This window comes from Protomyctophum parallelum (genome assembly GCF_964188405.1).
Source record: "Protomyctophum parallelum genome assembly, chromosome: 20".
In the NCBI taxonomy this organism is placed as follows: Eukaryota; Metazoa; Chordata; class Actinopteri; order Myctophiformes; family Myctophidae; genus Protomyctophum; species Protomyctophum parallelum.
The window spans coordinates 18,373,280-18,398,168 of NC_139718.1; the positions used below are offsets into that span (position 1 = coordinate 18,373,280).

General features: G+C 44.0%; 1 protein-coding gene across 1 annotated transcript in view; it reads right to left on the reverse strand.

The window, feature by feature from the left end:
- The window catches only part of LOC310878077 (ALK tyrosine kinase receptor-like), a 147,066-nt gene that overhangs the window by 51,883 nt on the left and 70,294 nt on the right, over positions 1-24,889 (reverse strand). The window contains exons 7-8 of the mRNA XM_083792180.1: positions 21,252-21,383; positions 3,886-4,051 (exon numbers count right to left, since the gene is read on the reverse strand). Coding sequence (XP_083648306.1) covers positions 3,886-4,051; positions 21,252-21,383 — 298 coding nt within the window. The remainder of the gene's footprint in view (positions 1-3,885; positions 4,052-21,251; positions 21,384-24,889) is intronic.

Here is a 24,889-nt window from a genome sequence, read left to right on the forward strand (position 1 = left end):
TGCTCAAAGTGTACTGGAAGGTTTACTGGACTCCTGGCGGAGGAACAAGGACCGTCCAATTCGCACCAAGTCATGCCAACGCCTGCTGTGCATCAGTATTCCTGTCCTGATATTTTCAGACTGCAAATCTCATATAATGGCCTTGAGCACACAATCCCAATTCATTTGAACGCGATTTAAAATGGATTCGGGCCCAGGTTGATTAACACAAAACTAGCTGCACAATGACACACATGCATCCACACACTTGCGCGCACACACACACACACACACACACACACACACACACACACACACACACACACACACACACACACACACACACACAGTTTGCAGGCTGATTGTTTTTCAGGGAGGGCATCGATATCTCTTCACTTGGTGTTGAGCTCTGTGGTGGCAAGAGACACAACAACACAACACAAGCCCATTCCGGTTAGCTACCTCAGCCTGTTTGCCTAATGACTTTTTGGACTTGCAAAGCACGTATCCGTCTCTCCGGCCGGGTGTGTTTGTCTGTGTTTGTGTCTCAGGGTGGGGGGGAGGAGGCGAGCAGCAGTGTTCACAGATATAGGCCCTCATTTATCAATCGAGTGTAAAATCTGCCACAGATTCGAGTGCAGGTTTCGTAGTACACCCACGTCGCCACGGCATTTATAAAGTGATCGCAAACAGCTGATCCTTCCTTAATTTCGTTCTGACGTTAATAAATGTGACGGCTGAAATCAATCTGGCACGCCCTATGAAATCAAGCCTCGCCCTCGAGTGAACCACTGTTCATACGATCTGGAAACCATGGTTACCGTGCCTTTCTGCCCGCCTCACCCCCCTCTCTCATACACACACACACACACACACACACAGATGCACACACGCTGCACGCACACGCAACTTGCAAGCCCAACTAACTGTGTTGTTAAATAAATAAAGAACGAACACCTGCATGAATTAAATAAAGTTGTAGGCCTACCCTGTCTGTTTTCCTCTCACCTCGCTTGCCTTGCTGTCATGTCCACGCACGCACGCACCTACATGACACATCGACATCGCATCGCCATGAATGGAATACGTTTGGGCTGGCCTATATTCATTTTACCCATTTGTGCGCAGTGCACGGCAAAGGCTTGAGACTGCGCACTGCTGTGATATTAAAGTCCTGTGGGTGACTCAGTGATGCCTGCATGAGAGATAGGCTATCATGTCGTCAAGGCAGTCATAATCAACGTTTATGTAGTGATTTGATCATTGATGAACGAATCATAAACATATGGATGAAGGCTTGCCGCTTGCGCTGGTATGTGTTGGCGACGCACGCCACGGTCCCGTCCTCCCGACCCCCGAAAATTATCTTGCTTTTATCTGAACTGTCAAAGCACTTATTTAAATGGTGAATGATTAAGCCCCTTACGCCTATAGCCTGCTACTTGCAAATAGGCAAGCTATGCTTGTCATTGTCACTTGGAAATAAAGGCGTGCAGTCTATTTATGCCTTTTTTTATAATATCATAATCACATATACCGCATCACTGCATGCGCTCCCAAATCATCTCACAAGTGCGCTCGCATAACAAGGCCAGTAAAGCACTGGTTGATTAAGCACAAACTAATACATTGTAAACATGTTATATTGTTTTTAATTGCGCGATTTTAATTACTTGTAAAGTTGGAAATCTCTCCCTTTTCTTTTACATACACATACCATTTTATATTAACATTTTAGGAGTGAAAACATATGTTTAGATGCCTGTGACAGCGTGTCAGCAGTTCAGACAATGCTGCTCCGTTGTTCTACGACAGAAAAACAGGTGAGGACAAAACGTACGCCAGCTCCCGACCAGACGTGAGTTTTGAACTTTGTCAAGTTCAATTTCAAGCTTTGCCGGAAATGGTAAATGCCGAAAATTTCGGAGTGCACCCATATTTTGGCGTACGCACAGTTGATAAATGAGGGCCATACATCGTGGCTGGCTGCCCAGGTGGGGAAACCTTGTATTTCCAATAAAACGGTTACTTTTCAGGAATTGGGTAAACAAGGAACCTGCGTCGCAGTGGATCCAATGGACTTGTTACTGTATGTAGTCACAAGCTCTTGTCAATACCTTTCATTGGTTCAACAAATACAAAACCTACCGATATATATATATATATATATATATATACTGTATATATATATATATATATATATATATATATATATATACAGTATATATATATATATATATATTTTACGACAACATCATTCATGAACTCCTCGCCTTGACCTCTCACAGAAATTGGAATTTAAACCATTGATCTTCGGGCTACACGGCGCACCCCGGCCTGATTGCGCCGGGCCATTTGGTGACCTCAAACAGCCGCTCTGGCTATGGACATTGTGGCGGTGGTTTGATTTGAGGTTATTGCGGCGAGGGCAGCATGAGTCACATTATTTAGCTACCATTACGCCGGCTCCCTGTGCCGTTTCACCCTAGAGCCCTGATTAGATATCACTCTCTGTTTGCTGGAGGAGGAGGAGGAGGAGGAGGAGGAGGGGGAGGGAAATCGATGGCGTGCATACAGAGGTCCGCAGGGCGTTTATGTGGGTGAGAGAGAGAAAGAGAATAGATTTGAATCTGTTTTGAAACAGTTTTGGACATACAAGGTTTCCACCCGACAGACTATATGGAGGACATCACACAGTGATATCCGGAGTGTTAATTTAAGCAATGTAACAAATTTAATCCAATATCTGGGGTCCGCCAGGGGTCTGCACCCCCCCCCCCCCCCCCATACACCTATTTTCATCCTACTTTATATGATAGGAATATAGCACGGAATACAAAATGGTTACATGTCTATACGGTGAATGTGGCAGTTCATTAGTGTGCTAGGAATGCTTAAGAACAGGGCACTTATAATGTACAAGAAAGCATGTTGATAGACAGTTTGACATTGTCCTGTTTGTTAGAATTAATTGGCACATCTGTTGTCATATTTAGTAATGTTTTCCATTGGAAGATTCCATAGGGGTCATCTTAGATCGCATCATATAAGAACTGTGTTCCAAAAACAAACCAAATCAGCCTGTTAATTTAGCTCATTATGGACAGGGTAGCTATTGACGGATGGTGAAAAAGTACTAATTTATCCCAAATGGTATGGAAATAAAATAAATAAATCTACAAACACAGATCCTTTATCAAATGGAACTCAATATCATAAACGACACAGAGTCAAATACCTGACAGAACGGCGGGGCTGATTTGTTTATTTTGGGAACACAGTTCTGAGATGATTATGGCTCTCTGATGATTATGGCTCTATGATGATTATGGCTCTCTGATGATTATGGCTCTCTGATGATTATGGCTCAATTATGATTATGGCTCTATGATGATTTCCCTATGGGATTTCCAATACTTCTGTGACACGGGGTAGTGGAGGGGAATGATCTCGACGACCTTACAGGCATAAGCAAAGGCTAAACTTATGTAACTTAGATAGCATTTATGTAGATGCCTGATGGCCTCAAAAGTCTAATATCTCCCCCGGTCCAGAGGGATATCCCTTTGGTCTAGTGGTTAAGATGTTGGACTTTCACATGGGAGGCCCAAGTTCGAATCCCGGCTTTACGTAGACATATAGCGCTCTATAGTGTTTACTCATAGTTTCATTGTACAGATATTCTAGGTTCTTAGCTTGCTTACAATCATTGATGACTATTTCTATGTATTTGATGTATTACCATGTGTTATTCTTGCTTACTGTATATCGCTGTGGATTAAGAGCGTCTGCTAAATGCCTAAATTCTAATCTTGGGCCTTCGGTACTTTCTATAAAGCTCACAATGCATTGCAACATGATGCGTTGTGAGGTTATCTGCAATTTCAACTGCAAAGCTATTGTTACCTGTAGATGGCTGTCTCTGGAACCCTCCACACCTGGATGCCTTTGAGGGGTCCTCTGGTGCCCACCGTCACGTTGACATTCTTGCTGCGGTAGGAGTTGCTGCACTGGGACGGCGTGGGACCCTCCGGACCGACCGCCCCGCACGTGTGGAAGATCCACTTTGTGGCTGAGGAAGAAATACACACATCAGAGTCAAGAGTCCGTTTTACTGACACTTCCACAATAGACACTCTAGGAGTCTAGGCATACAGATGTATTTCACCTGTAGTCACTATATTCACCAGCCTGGTAAGAATGGACCACCACGTGACTTTTGATTCCCACATTAAACACGCAACCTATAGAGCAAAACTTCTTCCACCTCGGGAACATAGTCAGTTTCCGTCCCACACTCACCCTGCCAGATGCCAAAAAAAGTGTTTCACGCCTTCGTCCCCTCAAGGCTCGACTACTGCAACAATGCACTTCTCATCGGGATCTCTAGCAAGAGCCTCCAGAAGCTCCAGTACATTCAGAACAGTGCTGCTAGAATCCTGATGTGAACACATCACACCCAACCATACTCCATACACTGCAGCTTCCAGTCTCCTTCACAATAGAGTACGGTCTCCCTCCTCACGCATCAGTGCATCCACAGCAAGAGCTCATCAAATCCCCAACCTGTTCCCTCCGCTCTGCTAACTCACTCCAAAACTCACTCAAAAATCAAAATGACGAATCTCCGCAACATGGGGGCAGCCGCTCCTCGGCTGTGGAATGCCCTGCCCGATCACCGGTCTGTTGGGGCTTTTGAAAGGAGACTATATAGACCAGGGGTGTCGAACTCAACTTGGGGCGAGGGCCGCATTGGTCAAAAGGTCACTTGATGGGGGCCACAACCAGTTGCGGACGCACGCTCGATGTCTCAGTCAGTCACTGCTATAATATCTATCTATCTATCTATCTATCTATCTATCTATCTATCTATCTATCTATCTATCTATGTATGCTCAGAGCCAGCCAGCAAGCCACACACATAGTGCTCAGACCCAGCCAAATAAAAAGTCAGAAAACTGGAATGTGGGAAAATGCCTTATTTTTTCATTTTCTTAGTTCAAACCATTCCATGATTTCCTTTGTCCCTATAATGTGCACGGGCTACTGGCACCGTTCCACTTCCATCATATCACGCAAGAGACGCCACACACCAGTATAGAAGAGAGATAGTCACTTACTCACTTGTTGTAACTTGTAGGGATGCCACAAAGTGACCATCAGCCAAATCGAATAGTCGACAGCTCTGCCGATTAATCGATTAATTGAACCCACCCCCCATATTAATCAATATCAGATAAAACTTATAAGATGTTATATTATGCTCATGCCATGGTCACATAACCATTATATGTTGAGTGCATGCTTTGATGGTCAGTTTTGATGAGTAAACCTTTGTGGAGATCTTCTCAGTTCTCATTGTATGCTAGTTACTGCCATTCAGGATGGAAAATGAAATCCATTTGGATTTGGGGAGAAGTAGTTTCATAAGGGGCTGGTATGAAGTACTTGATATAAAGAGAACATGTTCAGTTCAATAGTCTACACTCTACTCTACACCTGCACTTGACAAGCGATCGTTAACTGTGTCTGTTAGAGAGAGGGGCAGAGAAGAGTGTCTTTGCTCAACTTGATTTATACTTATATTCTCCACTCTGATGAAGGTACATGTTCGATATATCATGCAGCCTTACTTATTAGCCTATATTTTGTCTTTTTTTTTTGCTTGAGGCAGGCGGGCCGCAGAAGACGACGTCGCGAGGCGCATGCGGCCCGCGGATCACCAGTTTGACATCCCTGATATAGACCGTTATTTTTTAGAATCTAAGGCAAAAGCCTTTAAAAAAAGGCTAAAACACAGGCAAAAATACCATCTAAGGCTTAGATGGTATTGTTGCCTGTGTTTTAGCCCTTTTTTAAATCTGTGTATTAGACCAATAACCAGATTTTTTAACACGATAACATGGCATTTATAAAAAGTGCTGATGCATCCAAAAGTGCAATATAGATACAGTACTACTATTCAACAGTGCTATTGATCTCTCAAGATGTTGGTTTTTGGGGGCAGTATGGTTCAGGGTGCTGATGGTGGCCTCTGACCTCTGCACACTTCACACTGTAACGACGTCCCGAGGTGACAGCGCTATACCGGCCGCGCCACGCAGCGACGGCTCCCGAAGATTATGACTGGAGGGGGGACTGTGGGGGGCTGGGGGACTGAGGGGGGGCTGGCTATTTAGAGCAGGGGCTAAAGAATCACATAAAAGTCAGTCCAATTGGGTTCGTGGGGAGGAGGGCCATAGGGGGCTAAAGCCGTCCCTGGAGCCATCCCTGGCATTTTAACCCATTTTTGGGCGGGAAACCCTTTTGGTATTTTAAGCATTATGTTATACTTTAGCTATTGAAAAATAGAAGATCTTCAAGCTTGTAGGTCTGCTATTTTTGAGAAATCGTGAAAATATAGTGCAAATCTTTGAATATATATTCTTTCAGAGCGAACGTTTTTAACTCAAATCTTTGCTTCTGCTTTCAACATATTTTCAGATGGGGGTCGGTGGCGAATTACATATAATTCTGGGGGTCATTGACATGAAAATGTTTGATAACCACTGACATAGAAACATGAGGTTTTTCAGAAGGTTGTAACATAAAATAAAAGATCGCACTGGAAGTTTGCTCCAACTACTGGCATAATAACTAAACTGATTTAAAGATGATCACAGACTATAGAAATAAACAAAATAAAAAAAATCACTGTTCTGTGACACTGCGAAGCCAGTGCAGCGATCTGAGAATTGATGCGTTCAGCTTTCTTAGCTCTAAGTTCACTGGGAAGTGGTTGGCGCACGGACAAACCCATTAACAAGCCTTGAACAGCAAAATCGGGTGCTTGTTCAGCAATACCTTCATGTAATTAGCAGGGAAATACAGTGCTATAGTCATCATTGTTGTTGAAGGGTACAGGCACTGAGAGAGGGACAGTGAGTGCATTTTCCGTCAGCGGTAGAGCGTCCTTATTTTTATTTTTTATTGTAAAAACAGTCCCTCACACATTAGGAAAATATCAGTTACTAGAACCATGGACGGTTTATAAAGGAAGGGGGTGATGAGTGTGATAACATTTATATCAAATATCTAAATACTCTTTCAACTGACTCACCGTTTTCCAGAGGAGTAAACCCCATTTTATCCATGTATATGTTGGCTATTAAAGAAATGGGGAGAGAGAGAGAGAGAGAGAGAGAGAGAGAGAGAGCGTCTTCCTCGCTGCTATACACAGTAGGCCTTAAATCTGGATTTAGCAACTCAGCGTTTAAATCCTTCCACGTCCATCTGACAAGACTAATCTGATGTTAATTAGGGTGCAAAAGAACTTCAATTAGCACAGACAGCCATGCAGGATTATGCAGGTAATTAGGAGAAAATGTTTGTCACCCTGTTGTTATCCTGCCGCGAGGACTTTTCTTTTTATCCCCGACTCAGGGGGAGAAATCACAGAGTTCTGACAACAGAAACGTCTGTATCTCGGTTTACCTTCGATCCCAGATTACTGAGGCACTACACTGTGCATGGCTGCTTACTGCTGTGGATGAAGTGAAATTAATGAGACAAATAGAAATGTAATGATTTTGTGCACGGATCAAACTTTCCTGACTGTCATTTGTTATTTCACTCTGGTATGATGCAAGAGTGAACATGCGCTCGCACACGCACACACACACACACACACACACACACACACACACACACACACACACACACACACACACACACACACACACACACACACACACACACACACACACACACACACACACACCTGTGAGGTTTGTGTAGGACAAATTGTGTGCACACATACATGCAAGTTGTACACAAAAAAAATACATTACAATTTTACAATACTAAACATATGACATAAGTGCACCAAAAAAAGTGCTTAAAGGAAGGAATTGAAAAAGATCCCAAAAAGGTAGCACATCCAACATTTAAATAAATGGACAAAGTACTCACATTTCCACTTTTTTATTGGCACACACCAACAAAAACGAATGCTTAGGCTACACGTTTAGGCTATGAGCCTTCATCAGAACATAAAACAAGAGCTCCCTTATCTATCCTAGATTATAATAACCCTCTTGTAGCCAATTCTTTTGAACATCCTTTTTTTCCCCCAATTTGGTTGTTAATTGATTTCTCCCCACACACATTTCTGTTGTCTGCTGTTGAATCCTGCTGGCTCACCTGCCAATGAGGAGCCCCTACCGAGATGGCGTAGATGTAGAGCCTTCGTTTCTAGCCCTGATCCACAGCGTTAGAAGGACTTCTCCTTAACGCTATGTGACTTTGTTTCAAGCCTCTGCGCATGCATCACACGCATCACACACAGCTGGTCGAGCGGTTTTGTGGAGTTGAAAGCCTACTTTCCCTAGTGGGAACACTCTGAGCCCCCGACCTCACGTCTAAAATACACCTTTTGGCCAAAATGTTTTTTTAAACGTTTTTACGCAACAGTGCCTCCCACATTGCAGAGCCAAATATTACCCAGTTTACTGGTAACTCAAGGTGTAATGCAGACCTGTGGAGCAGTAGTTGAGTTGGTGATGTGATGGTGTCGCCGAAGATTACAAAAATTGAAGTGGTGAAAATTGAAGTGAGTTTGACATGTGAGGTTTCCACCCGACAGAGACGATATGGCAGTAGGTCACAGATCCCCATTTGACTGTTTTAAAATCCTCAGTGTGAATTTAAATCAGAGTTACAGACCCATAACTCCTCAAGGACCCCTGGGGGTCCCCAGGGCCCACATTAAGAACCACTGCTACAATAAACCACTGCTTTAAACAAAGCAAATATTTTCATGAATTCGAAACAAATTCAATGATTTTTATCAGTAATTTCATGAATAAATCAATGAAAAATCGAAGAAATTCCAATTAGAAAACAAGAAGTATAGTGAAAATAGCTACATGCTCAACGCGGCGGAAAGCAAAACTTCTAATGTATTTTCTGGGTCTTGAGCTAAAAGGTTTGGTAAATGCTGCCTCTACTAGATACACCACCACAATAGCACAGACATTGAGCCTCCTCCTCACTTCCTTCACAGTTGTTACCAATGATTCTAATGAAGGCTCTGTTGCATTTTGTGTAGGCACAGTAGTTCTCAAACCTTTTTAATCTCAATGACTCAGTGTGTGTACAGTACACATGTTCAACTTGTACACTCTCAGAGTTACATACCCGTAAGCGTAAGGGTACCCCCACGGAATCATGGCTGGACGCCAATTTGTAAACACACAGGTGTAGCAGAGTTCTTTTCCCAGTGAGTCTACTGTACATGCACAATATCAGCACTCTGACTCTTGTTTGACCAGAATGCAACGGAACCTTCATTAGTATTGTTGGTAAAACCTGTGAAGTAAGTAAGGAAGAGGGCTCAATTTATTTCCAATATGGCTGCTGCTGTGCATATAGAGCCTTCTTTCGTGTAACATCAGAGGTCCAACTCGGTGTCGTGTAGCCATGCCCACATGGTCCTATAGGTCGAAGAGGCCAGCCTACTGAGGGTGGTCTGGATGAGGGGCAGGTGGTGACATTGCCGGCGTGGGAGGTTGTATCCTCATATGCATATTCCCTTTTCGTTTCGCCGTTGTTGAGGTGATGTGCCGCCAGTGCCACCTACCAATGCTGAGCTGCAGGCAACGCCACTTATGCGGCGTGATGACTCAGGAGAGATGACTCAGGAGGAGAGGGGGACCAGGGGGGGTCCTATAGCATTACTCACCACTTGCCTCTGAGACACACTGTGTCTGTGTGATGTACTGGTTATGTCGTTGTGGCGGGTAATCCAGGACACCATGCAGAGTGCCTCCCAGGCTGTATCTCTCTCTCCCGGCTTGTCTCACAGATGGAGCAGCTGCTGCGTCGTGGTGTGGAATGTGATGGAGAAATTAAAAAAAACACACGATCCTCTCAGCGCCGGCGGTGTCTACACGTGGGAGTATACAGGCCTGGTGGAGCGTGTATATTGAGCAGTGGTTCTCAAATGTTTTTGTGCCAAGGTCCACCACATTCATATATGTAGGATCAAACTGGGAACCTTCCGGTTCGCTCCACCTCCTGAGCCTCTGCCGCCCTGAGCCTCTGCCGCTTAACACAATCAGCGGCATGGGGTGCCCCCCTTCCGTTCCGTACAAAAACCGGGAGAAATAACGTTGCTTGCTTACCTCACTATGATTACGATAAAGTCACTGGATAATCATTCATATTTTGAAGGCATCATTTCTGTTGATGTCAGAAATGATGAGCTTAGTATATCTATCTGGTCAAAACCACGGATACGAGCCTTTCTTTCTGAGCGGTAAACAGGGACGTGAACGGCAGCGCGCATAGCAAGGAGTATGGTGCAGAAGGAGAGGCCAATACCCCCCAAAAAAATAAAAATAATAATCTGAATATTTTTCTTTAGTTTGATATCAATGAAAATGCGCTAGGAGGTGTGTACACATCCTCGCAATCCATCGGTTGGATTAGCTAGGACAGCTCCACACGTCATACGGTCTAAATGGGTTAAAGGTAGGGTAAGTGATGTTCTTTGGTTAAAATAAGAGTCTATATTGTGATACTACTCATTGCCATAGACTAGTGTTTGTTCAGTAACAGGAGAGACTCCTGTTACTGAACAAACACTCTTGTGGCTCCCAAGCTTTTTATTATACAGAAAATGCAGGTCGGGATATCGATTTGAATCCAATCAGGATAGAGAACTCGGTCATGAATCAGGATACATATTAAACAAGTGAAATTGTAAGACATGAGCAGACAAAATTGGAACTGGAAGGCTATAAAAAATTAAGCTGATAAATGGCTACTTTCTCCTGATGTGATGATATCTACCTGAAAATGTATTTTCTGTTTATTAAAGAGCTGGAGAGACAGGGAGTCCCATGTTATTGAACAAACACTGTGTACTATTGAGTGTTTGTGTACTATATACTGATTCTGACTGCTAGAGTCTATAGCAATGATTACTATCAGAATATAGTGATAACCTTTTAACAAAAAAACCTTTTGTTTTAACCACACAAAAAGCACTAACCCTACATATAACACAACAGCCAAAAGGCGAACTATAACTTCTGTTCACACATTATGTGTCTTCATGGGTTAGTGTTACAAACACTGCTTTTTTGGAAGTTGAAATTCGTGGTCTCCAGCAGAGACGCTTCTCAATAGAGCTGTACTGAGGATTTTGACCGAGTTCACCCCCAGATCTCCCACGGCGGTCACAAGCAGTTGTTGGGAGAGAATCTAATAGTTGGCCCTCACCCAAGGCCAGGGTAAATAGAGTAAACATCAGTCAAGGCAATGTTCTCACCAGAGCCAACAAGTTAAGAGCCTCAAGAGCGCATGGGGACAATCCATCACTGGAATAGAATGGTCCTCTCTACATGGAAGCCAAGGGCTGGCCAAATGTAAATCATTACTGGCATTCAACATGCTTATTCTCCAGGATTCAATAACCAATGGAGGTAGCAGCCACTGTTTGGCTTTAACAAGAAACAAGAAACTACATCTATGAAAATATGCTATACTTGTGGGAGCATTTGGTCATCACAAGTATAATATATATAGCACGCATACACACACACACACACACACACACACACACACACACACACACACACACACACGCACACGCACACGCACACACACACACACACACACACACGATATAATGAGGTTCTCTTTGGCGAGCACTAACCCGGACTAAACAATATATATGCTCCATGCTGCTCTATAAATCTGGCCCCTATACTTTGTTGTTTTCATATATTAAGATGTGTTCCCAGGGGTGCAACACAGCCCTAATGAAAGGCACCGGTGGGGAACACACACAAATCAGCCGACGTGACCTTAAGCCAGGCGAAAAGACCTTGTATCTCCATAATTTAAACGAAATGAACTCCTTGCTTTGCTTGCATAAGAGTGTCGCACAAAAGTATAATGAAAATAGCCGGCCTACAAGCGATCATGCGACACATTGTGAGCTTTGTATCTGCTATTCTTTTTGGGGATTTTTCAAAAGATTTGTTGAAATGTAAAGATGTTGGACATACAAGGTATCCACCCCATAGTGATGACTTGCACGCACACACGCACACACACACGGACGCACGCACAAGCTCTGCAATAAAGGTAGTTCTGTCACCTAGTCCTAGACCGTGTGTCAGACATGTCTAATGAGGGATGGACACACACACGCACACATAATATAGATGGATATGATTGGGGAAAAGTCTACACACCAGCCCTTGCAGTCATCACACAGGCAACGTTTTATGGTTTCATGCTCCAGGGGAACATCCAATTTAATTCGGCCGGGTTTCATCAGTTATTCACTTCTCGCCGTCAACAGTGCTACAAAGGTATTGGTATAAAATGTACGTGAGTACATGAGTAAGTGCAGCGCTATGAGGTTGTAGATCTGCTATTTTTCAATAGCTAAAGTATAACATAGGCCTAATCCCTATTGCTTAAAACACCAAAAGGGGTTCCCGCCCAAAATGGGTTAAGACAGCCCATTAGAAAGATGGATCAATGCTGGAAGTCCATGAATGAATTTCAAACCTTATGTAAAGTACCTCTGGCCCTATTACTGTAATTACAATGATCTCTTTGCTGGCCATTATCAGTGTCTGTCTTTATAGGCTACATCCACCCCGAATACGTTTTCCTATTGAAAAGCATACCTGTTATTTCTTTTCTCATTGACTGGGAGGAACTGGGTGCAGATAAGGGGCATTCCCCTCAGGCTCCTTTTCCACCAAAATAACTTCTGGTTCTAGAACTGGTTACGTTCTACATTCTGAAGCAACTTTGAGGTTTCTGACACCAATTCATTTCCAGTGGAAACACTATGAATGAACTGAAGCTCAAAGGGCCTCAGTTTGGTCCACCTGCACCAGTGTTGCCAGATTGCCTGAGAGAAACAAGCAAATCAGGTCAATGAAAACAGAAACAGAAGAAGCAACTAGGCCACGCCCACATGAAAATGCACGCACGCACGCACAGATGGATAAAGTGCTTCAAATAATTGTGATGCATGATGACATTTGCTATCTAACTGTCCTCAATAAAAACACATTTTGATTCTAGATCAGCGGTGCAGTGCATCTTAATGCCACAGTTTACTCCTGCCTTTTTCAAACCACTAAACTGAGGGACCGTTGAAAAGGCTGCCGACCTCATAATCCTTTCAAATGGACTGCATTCATGTTCGCACCCTAAAGCCCAAACCACACCAAAATATTGGTTCTTGACAAAACGTTTTATACGGTCAACCACACCAATGCAACTCATTGCAACTCAATGAGTTGCATTGGTGTGGTTTACCATAAAAAACGTTTTGTCCCGACCCGACCCTTTGATGTGGTTTGGGCTTAATGTGGTTGCAACAGCTAGCTACAGTAAATGATTGATCGCCACAAGCCGCTGTGTACAAATACGTGAACAATGGAGCTGCTCACGTCTCTGAACTGTAGCTAATTACACAACGTAATGACCTCGAGTCAGCCGCGGGGAACGGCGCTAGCATTATAGAACACAGGCATCTGCTGTCACTTGCAATCAATTAAGAAGCCAATGGAACTGCTTCAATCACCGTCTACCTTTCTGTCTTTCAGCAAAAAATAAAATAAAAATGCATATCGTTGGGGTCAGGTGGAAACCTTGTAAGTACATAATTTTAAAAACATTTTTAAATGTCACGAAGTTATTATTTTGTGTGACACTCTCGATTATGACGATGTAGGGCAGTGGATTTCAACCAGTGGTCCAGGACCACCAGTGATCCTTGAGAGGGTTCCAGCCAGGTGAGCTAAATGGAGAGTTGGTAACCAAATGGACCCTTATAGATCTTGAACTCTTGAGAGCGTAAAATGAAACCTAATGGACCTAAACTAAATTATTATTAAACAGTCGACACAATTAGAGGATGTAGAATAATTGTTATTTTGCTAAACGTTTGCCTGTCTCTATAGTCTATACCACATCAATACAGCATGGCATTTTGGATAAAATCTTATCCGACAGCAAAATATTCAAAGTTTTGTGTTTGAGAGGCTAAATGTCATAAAAATGGTGTTCTGTGGCTCAAATGGCAAACAAATAACGGACCTTGATATGCAAAGGGTTGAAAACCAAAGATGTAGGGCATTCTTCTGTGAAAGAAAAGTTGAAATATGGAGATATGCCCCCCGATAATATGTTATATTTCATCACGAGGTGGGAAAAGGATGGTGTGAAGAAGAGTGAAACACCTTTAAGTGAATCTGCTTTTTTCCTCCTCTGTATTCCAAACAAAGGCAGGTTCATAGAGAATGCTGTGTGATCTAAAAATAACCTGCGGCCTCCTCAGGATGCAATGCAGTCCCCTCCTAATGCCGCACACATGTAAGAATGCATAGAATGACAGGACACCAATGGCAGACGGCATGGGCCTTGTCAGAAAAGTTAAGTTTGCCTTGTCGGTTTCATTAGCATCCTTGTGTCTGCATGTCTGTCTGTTTGTCACTTAGTATGGGTAGTGTGAATCAAGTGGGTTTTTTTACAATTTGATGTCAAGGACCCCCAAATTAATATGTATTTGCTCACGAAACCCTATTTGGAATGTGTGTGTGTGTGTGTGTGTGTGTGTGTGTGTGTGTGTGTGTGTGAGTGCGTGTGCGTCTTGCGACTAAGAGAAAATCAACCAGGTGCTCGATGGAGATGAAAAAGTAACAGTGAAAAGTAGGGATGGTGCTTCAAAGATCAGTGGGACTGGAGTACTGAAGACAAGGCGGCAATCCGAGCACTCAAAGAGTAAAAAAATTACGAGAGGGTGGATACAAAAAGATTTTTTAAGTTAAAAGAAGCCGACATGTTTCGACTCACACAGAGTCTTCATCAGGGCAAGTATGGGAAGTGGGAGGGCTCCGATCACCGCCTTGTCTTTAGTACTCAAGATGTGTCTTGTTAAAATATTTCAAAATGCTTCAAAATTGTTCGAAAATCTTTCAAGAAATTTGGAAGTGGTAAAAAACTGATTTTGAGGTTTGAGGACCCCATGGAACGCCCTCAAGGACCCCACTTTGAGAACCACTGCTTTAGACAGACAGACAGACAGACAGACAGACAGACAGACAGACAGACAGACAGACAGACAGACAGACAGACAGACAGACAGACAGACAGACAGACAGACAGACAGACATCTCAACCCTGGCAGCCATTAGCTTTAGGGGAACATCCAATTTAATTTAGACAAGTTTTATCTAATGTCAGTCAGACAGCTCTTGCAATCACATTGTCAGCAGCAGCGAGATAAAAAATGTCACTAGTCTATATAGACTCATCCAACAAATTATCCCTGGAACTCTTTAACATCTAAGGGTATTAGAATTAGAAAAAACGGCGACCGTGACCAAGAAGACAAGGTCCAACCCAAAGTTGCAAACTGCCGTTTAATGTCATTAGCAAGGTTCTAGGTGCAACTAGAATCAATAAGTTATTAACACTAGTTGTAAAACTTAAAAACTATTGTACATGAATTGATCCTGCTTTGTGGACCTACCAAAGTCCAGCCAAACAATACGCACCTTATAATTTATACTGTGTATATACTGTACACATAGATATCTTAGATTTTGATTCCTCTGTCTTCCTGTCCCCCCACTCTTCTCTTTCTTATTCTCTCCCTGGCAATAACAAGAAGGACGGAGCAGTGGGTGGACAAATTCCACCCACTGCTTTACATCAACCTGTGATGTGACAATATAACGCTGTTCCGATTGATTTATCTTGGAATGCTCTGTATACGGACCGCAATACAAAGAGATAAAAGACTGAGGAAATGCGCTGAGAATGTCTTAATGAGATTCTGGATGCCACTTTACTCTCTAGCAGTATTGCCAGATCTTGCAAGAGAAATAAGCAACCAGGTCTATGTAAACAAGTTAAAAAGAAGCGACTAAGTCACATGAGCACATTTTGAATACTTTTTGTGTAACAGCACAAATCTGTTATACGCAGTGGTACGGGGATCACAACATATGTTTTAAATGGTGGGGTCCGTGGACAAATACCTTTTAATTTGGGGGTCCTTGACATGAAAATGTTTGAAAACCACTGGCTTATTAGACAACAAGCCCAAGTAAGCAACTGCAACAAGCCACAAAAAAATGCGGCACGGAACTAACAATATTTACAAGCAACTTTACAGAAAAACAAGCCCAAAGTCGCTTATAATAAGCAGACATGGCAACATCGCTCTCTAGCACGTGTTCCCCATTTCCGCCGTGACAGTCGTCTTCCTTTAAGACAGCCCCATTAAGAAAGATGGATCAATGCCGGCCGTCCATGAATGGATTTGAATCCTTAATGCAAACCTATATACGAAGCGAACCGCGGGACCCATTCATTACAATGGCCTTGGCGCGCGCTCGTTATCAGTCTCATGTCTGTCTTACTGACTAATGTCCCTCTCAGCTGCACGCAAGCTGCTGACGCTACAGCTAACTGATGGGCCACGAGCCGTTGTTGTTTACGAATGAGTAAACAATGGAGCTCGCGTCTCCGAGGTGCGGCTAATTAGCGGGCGACGTAAATGACCACAAGTCAGCCAGCCGCGGAGAACGGCGGTGCGCGCGTGCGAGAGAGAGCATTAAGGGACACTACACAGGCCGTCTGCCGTCACTTACTTTCAGGAAGGCAATCGAATTGCTTCAATCACTATGCACTGACCTTCTGTCTTGCATTAAACACCTTATTCAGCTATTTTCTTTATTTCTTTTGGGGGGGTGGGGGGCATATTTGTTTGACTTCATGGTGAGGGGAGGAATACAGTGTGTGTGCAGAGAGCGGAACACCTTGAATTGAATCTGCTTCTCGACAAAGTGGGGAGAGGGGGACGGGGACGGACGGACTTCATAGAGAGCACGTCCTCCCCCGTTCTGTTTTGCTTTCACTGGGAGGTTGTTAACATGCTGCTGTCCTGCTGCACACACACACGCACACGTCTTGGGCAAAAGTGCATTAGTACATCAACGCTTTTTAAAACAGACAGACAACTCCCGTCTATTGACAGCCCATTCATCCAAATAGAAAAGTCCAATCTGATTGTATTAAACAACGTCAAACTCCCCAACATTGCAGCTGTACGAAAAGCTTGAATTATCCTCTTTCTATCTGCAAAGTGTTTGTTTCATAAAATCAGACCCGTATGAAGTGAGTGCTGAGTGGTACTGTACTGTACTGTACTGTACTGTACTGTACTGTACTGTACTGTACTGTACTGTACTGTACTGTACTGTACTGTACTGTACTGTACTGTACTGTACAAGCCACATACACACACAGGCCAGGGAGGAGGGCTTGTCAAGTCTGTGTGTTAGGCTGTGCAACGGTGACACTTGGTGGTGAACACAAGCTATAACGCTATTTCCGTGCTCGGACACAGCCAGGGACACAGGAACAGACCCAGGGACACAGCCACAAACAGCTGTCTATAGGAGTGGTTGCACCACTCAAAAATCCACTGTAGACATAGTTATGAGATACATTGTAAGTCGCTCTGGATTAAGAGCGTCTGCTAAATGCCTATAAATTGTAAATTGTAATACATCAGAAATGTGGAAGTGCTCATTGAATATCACTCAACGGCCCATGCGTACCACCTGTTTTTGATTTTCACACAATGAGGCAGCAGGAGGCGATAACGAGCATTACATTAATTCACACACACATTCATACACCGATGGCGGAGGAAACCATGCAAGGCACCAACCTGCAGGGAGCATTTCGGGGTTCAGAGTCTTGCTCAAAGACACTTCGACACGAACTCTGGGGAGGCCAGGATCGAACTGGGAACCTTGATGGGGTTCAGATCCAGCAGCTCTACAGGTCACTCTACCCCTGAGCCACTGCCACCCTGGTGGTGTAATAGATTCACCACTAACAAGTGAAAGAACAGTAGTGAGAATGATGGGTACAAAGGGTATGCGTGTGACATCATCATCATACCCGGAATGCGGGAACACCTATACTGAGTGGAAAAAACGTCTTTCTTGCCTTGACAGCCCATACATGCAAACAGAAATCTGATTGCATTGAACGACGTTGAACTCATTTTGCCACTCACTTTATGTACAGTATGCACATACCTCTATAGCAACACAGCGACAGCTTGATGAAGGGAGTGCTTAAATAACCGAGGGGAGTGGTGGCGGCCGGCCGAGAGAGAGAGAGAGAGGGAGGGTAAGGCATGGGGTTCAGGGTGAAGGGAGGGGATACTTTGACAGTCGCCGGGGGGTTAATCATTGAACATGTCAGGGGGGGGAAGGGCTTGGGGGCCTGGTTGGAGTGACAGGCCCGCTGAGAGGCTGAGAGACCCCTCATCATCAGAGCCCCCCGCCGTCAGGGCCATCATGCTTTTGGAGAGATGCCCGGTGAATGTTAACCACCCGTAGGGCTCCTCGTCTGAAATGGCAGACATGTTAACGTCACGGGGGGCAGATCAACCTCGACCGTCTGCTCCCGCAGGGTTAATGTCTTGGGGCGGAAAGAAAAAAGAAAAACTGACTGGGGTTGTAAAGAGACTATGATCTGCATGTCCCCCATATGGCTCTCCGAGAAGACGGGAGCCAGCTGGCTTTTATGGTCTTAACGTTTGAAAAGCAGGCGGTAAAAGCCCTGGCAGATGTACATACTGTAGTGATATCCCAATATAATATTATACCAGTGGTTCTCAGATGTTTTTGGCCCAGGGCACCCCTGTAAATAAACATCCACGGCACCCCTGAATTACATCCATTGTGCATGTTTGCACTTTACATTTATGTCAAGTCCCTATCACACGGCCCCTCTGCAGTATCTCTGAGGAACCCCTAGTGTGTGTGTGTGTGTGTGTGTGTGCGCACTACCCGTGCATGTGTGCATGTGTGTGTGTGTGTGTGTGTGTGTAAAAAAAAAGTCTCAAATGGAAGGTGAACCCGCATCAAAAAAGCATTTCGTTGGCTTTAAATGTCATAAAAAGCCAGGCTAGAGTAAACAAGATATTGACAAACGCACAATTACATTCCCTGAAAGCGAAAGCGTATAGGAACAGCGTCTAGACCAGTCTGCATCTTCATCATCATCATCTCAGAAACACAGCCGGCTGTGACTCACGGAATAGACAACAACACGGTGCTCTGCATTTAACCTTTTCATTTAAATGGGAAACATTCGCTTGCACAGGTTTTCACTTTGGACGCCACCAGATCAGTGATGGGGGAAAGTAGACCCTTTAAGCAGTTACCATTACTTTTAAGAGTGTGCAGCCGAACTGTGTTCAAGCAAGGTCACTGAGTGACAAGACGGATTCCTATATAGTGTCTGGAAAAATTAGAGACACGTCAGAATTCTCCAGGTCAGACAACCCTCTGGCCTGCGCTTCGAGGGGCCCCCCGATCTGTGGACTGATATGATCAAATCTGATTCGTGATGTAACAGGTCGTATCTGCTTCCATATGTGTCTTTGCTGATTATGTATATCACATGACCATTCAATTTGGGATAATTATGGGCAATCAATAAATGTCAGATCTTGTGAATCCATGATTTTAAGGTTATAGCCTGTTTATTGGACTATTAGATAACCCTCTCACAGGATGGCGCATCACCAGGGAGAATACAAGAACGCTCTCCCCCAAAACCTGCTCGCAGTACCGGGTCAAATCCAGCGGCCTCGGAACGGTCGCCACGCCAGGTATAACCTCATATCAGTATAACTGTGCCTTAAACATAACCTTATTCCTAACCTTAAAGTAGCTATAATTAATAATATATCAACATTTTAATGACATTCTTTTTCTTTTCTTTTTAGTATTCGGACAGCCAGCAATGGGTTAAACACAGAGACTAAACACGATTTAGTCTCTTGACACCTCTAGGGGCCGCAGTCTGCATGCAAAGATTTTCCTAGAAGCTTTGTCATTGGTCCAAGCTTTTTCCGCCAGCAAAATGACTAACCAATCAGGAAGTGGACAGTCAAATTCAATGCATTGTTCCTCATCTTTGAAGGTCGACTGTGGCCCCTATAGATAAAATAAAAATAAACTAAACAAAATGATGCCTATACCTGCCCCAGGGTCTCCTCCCAGTGGGACGTGCCTGGATCGAGGACCTCCCTATAGGGAGACGCCCGAGAGGCATCCTAACCAGATGTCCGAACCATCTAAGCTGGCTTCTTTCCAGGCGAAGGAGCAGCGGCTCTACTCCGAGTCTCTGCACGAGATGCCAGCCACCAGTCAGAGAAAACTAATTTCGTATTCGCAACCTAATTCTTTCGGTCATGACGCACACTTCATGACCATAGGTGAGAGTATGAACGAAGATTGCTCGGTAGACGGAGAGCGGTACATTAATTAATGGAACTAACGGTACAGACATATTGATGAGTCCTGCCTGGGAGACAAATTGGAGGGCTTCTTGACAATGTTGATTTCGTCGACTAAAACTAAGACAAAAAATGTTGGTCGACATTTTCACTGACGAAAACTAAACGGAAACTAAATTAAAACTAAGCTATGATGACTAAAACTAAGACTAAATATACTGTCGATTTTCTCAACAAATAAAAACTAGAATAAAATGTTAGGAAAGGACTAGTGGGCAAGAGATCCAGTATAAGTAAAAGACACAAGTCATTGTACACTTGGTTGCATGCTGAAAATAGCAGATCTACAAGATGTGTGAGCTTGTAGATTGTGTAAAATCGAAATTTGCTGCCAAAAACAACACTGCTTCTTCTTAACACATTAGAACAGAGCTCTCTGCACTGCACTGTAATGTGGCTTGCATGTGGTTCTATGGGAGGCCTGCAGGGGGCAGTGGGCACACTTACTTTGTTGCAAGTGAAGCATTCTATGCCATGCATCCACGTGCTGAGTGCAGCATGAATCATTAATGGGCTGCTTGTGTGTGTGCATGCGTGTGAGCACGCGCGTGGGTGCATACATACGTGCATGCTTGTAGTTCTTGTTTGATGTGAGGTTGAAAGGGAGTGGCAAAGGAGCAAAGGGAGCTCAGCGCGCGCACGCACACACACACACACACACACACACACACACACACACACACACACACACACACACACACACACACACACACACACACACACAGAGCGAGAGGGGAGATATCTTTGTGGAAGACATGATCCTCACACGTCACACATACACTCTCTTGCCTGTTGGACCGTGGAGAGAGCCTCTCTTGTAGTGCGGTTCTAACAATGGATCAGCCAAGCACAAACTCACACTCATCCATGATGGCCGGGAGCTCGTCCTCCAGAGGGTCTCCATCGGACGGGGTGGTGGTCTTGATGTTCTGATTGGTCGGCCAGGGAAGCCTGGTCGTGCTCGCCGCCACTGGAGGGAATTCGCCGTTGGCTGAGAAAATAAGGAGAATAATAGGAGTTCAGTTCAGTAGGGCATTGGTTTGCCAAGGCTGCCATGTTACGGACCAGCAGAATTATGGACCAGCAGCATGTTACAGACCAGCAGCATGTTACAGACCAGCAGCATGTTACAGACCAGCAGCATGTTACGGACCAGCAGCATGTTACGGACCAGCAGCATGTTACGGACCAGCAGAATTATGGACCAGCAGCATGTTACAGACCAGCAGCATGTTACGGACCAGCAGCATGTTACGGACCAGCAGCATGTTACGGACCAGCAGAATTATGGACCAGCAGCATGTTACGGACCAGCAGCATGTTACAGACCAGCAGCATGTTACGGACCAGCAGCATGTTACAGACCAGCAGAATTATGGACCAGCAGCATGTTACGGACCAGCAGCATGTTACAGACCAGCAGCATGTTACGGACCAGCAGCATGTTACGGACCAGCTGAATTATGGACCAGCAGCATGTTACGGACCAGCAGAATTATGGACCAGCAGCATGTTACAGACCAGCAGCATGTTACGGACCAGCAGCATGTTACGGACCAGCAGAATTATGGACCAGCAGCATGTTACGGACCAGCAGAATTATGGACCAGCAGCATGTTACGGACCAGCAGAATTATGGACCAGCAGCATGTTACAGACCAGCAGCATGTTACAGACCAGCAGCATGTTACGGACCAGCAGCATGTTACGGACCAGCAGAATTATGGACCAGCAGCATGTTATGGACCAGCAGAATTATGGACCAGCAGCATGTTACGGACCAGCAGAATGTTATGGACCAGCAGCATGTTATGGACCAGCAGAATTATGGACCAGCAGCATGTTACGGACCAGCAGCATGTTACGGACCAGCAGAATTATGGACCAGCAGCATGTTATGGACCAGCAGCATGTTACAGACCAGCAGAATTATGGACAAGCAGCATGTTATGGACCAGCAGCATGTTACAGACCAGCAGCATGTTACCAGCAGAATGATGATGAAAAATGTTTGTCAACTACCTTTTTTTTCACCCTGGCAAAAACTAAATGACTTGAATGGATAAGAATGAAGCAATGGTGACTAAAACTATAATGATGAATGTAAATGGTCCTCACTTAGGCCACGTTAATATGATAGCGGTCTCTAAAGAAAACAGCGAAGTCCATTCTACGTTTTTAGACGGAGACGCAACAGTGATTGAAACGCTGTAGTGTGCATGCCAGGTGTCTAGGTGGCGGTGTGAGCCCTCCGCCGATGTGAGCCCAACCCCCCCCCCCCCCCCCCTCGCACATGGAGACGGGATGCAGAGAGTTTCCACAGATTTCCACTCTGTAAGGGGTTTTCACTTTGTTATACTTTTTTTTTTGTTTTCTCTAGCAAGACCGTTGTCATAATGTAAACGGGGTCTTAGTTGCTCATTAAAAGATAGCACAATTTTTCTGTCAACGCTGCGTCTCAGAGGAGGGCTGTGGACAGAATTTTCAAAACACTTCATTTATTTATATTAATGAACAATATGGTTTCCATTCTTTCCAGGAATAGAAAGCCTGCCGTTTCTATTAGCTGTCATTCCCAATCGATGATGTCACTGGTATAGGAGGTGTTTCTGAACTGAACCCAGCCCTCCTCTGAGAGGCAGACGAAAGTGGCACCATATTATTATAATGAGCATGAGGACCAATTACAGGAAGCTAGGTTGAAAATGAGTGAAGTGGTCCTTCAAAGTACACAGTACTTGAATAGATTCATTTCTTGATCTCCTGCTTCCTTCAGCGGCAATGGGGATAGACAGCGCGCAGCAGGGAGTGGAATGAGCAACACTAGGCTTCCGCTCCTTTCGATATCTTGCCACCCTCAAGGTGGGCAAGCACTTTCAGAGTAATGTGTCAAGTGTCTCTGGTTGCCACAGTCAGTCCCATCACCTCCCTGCTGAGATCACAAGATTTTAGCAATGCCTTGATCTGTTCCTCCTCAACTTCATGGGCCGGATATAACTTTCTCAGGTAAAAAGGCTGGTGCTTATTGGCTATTACCAGGGGTGTAACGAATACATTTTAACAGCGATACGATACATATCACGATACATGGTTGACGATACATGGACGATATTGGTTCATTATGGCGATACGATTCAATGATTTGAAATCGATACAGTAACTATTTAGCAAATACGTTAAATATGTGTGAAACTTGTGGGTAGTGCAGGTTTTTTAACCCATTCTGACCTGAGATCAGATTCATACGAGGTTTCCACTGGACACACACTGTTCTGATTAACCCATTCTGACCTGAGATCAGATTAAAAAAATGTCAGTCGTTTTTTTTATTTTTCAGAAATAGCAGACCTACAAGCTCGTAGCGCGCCACTCGGTGGCGCGCTATGAGCTTGTAGATTTGCTATTTTGCAATAGCTAAAGCATAACATGATGCTAACACCAAAATGGGTTCCCGTTCGTATTATTATGGATATAAATGAGTAAACACAGTGATTCTCTCACAAATAGATGGACATTGTATTTGAACACTGCATATTATGGACAAACCCACGCCCTGACATGAACACAGAAAATAGATAAATCTTTCGATAAACCAATTATAGCTATATGGAATGGAAAAGTATAATTAAACCCATCTTTTACTTTTTTCTTCTTAAAATTGCTAAATACAATGCTTAGTATTGGTATAATGTATTATTTACATTGCAAATCTGATACCAATTATTTCCATTGCAAAACGATACGATACAAAGTCAAACAATACGATTCGATATTTGCTCTTTACATAAGGATATACTTATTTTTTTTTTAAATTAAAATCGATATTTCGATACAGTTGGTCTACAATGGCCCAGAAGGGCACTTTTTCTAGTTATTAACTGAAATTGTCTGCCAAGATTAGAAAGTCCATGTGTAAGAGAGCATATGTGACCTTCCCTTCTGTGTGAACACATTCCGAGAGATCATCCTGACACCCGGCGCCTACATCATGCTCTCGGAATATGTCAGATGTATGAATTAGAATTCATGAGGGCCAGAGTGCATTTGTATTTGGCGTTCACTTCAACTTGAACCCGACATGCAGAGCAGTTGTCTGTTTGGTAAATAAATGGTAAATGGTGCATTTATATAGCGCCTTTATCCATTCACACACACATTCATACACTGAAAAAAAACCTCAAATCAAACATGATATGCCCAGTCACCATGCTGCACCTGTGATGTTCCTTTTTACTGAAACCAAGTTTTGCATACGAATATAATTAACCGAATACCAATATGAAAATATGAAACTGAAAAACATGTTATTTCAATGGTAGTGGATGGAGAGAGAGGATTTTTGTCCAACCACGAAACCGCAACCAATGGGTGCGAAGAGGGGCACAACCACAGGCGGGACTTGACAAAGGGTGAATTGGTCCTCACCAGAGCCATCTAATAGAAGAGCTACGATATTGAGGGGGTAGAAACAGAGTGCTCGAGCGCTGTTCATGCAGC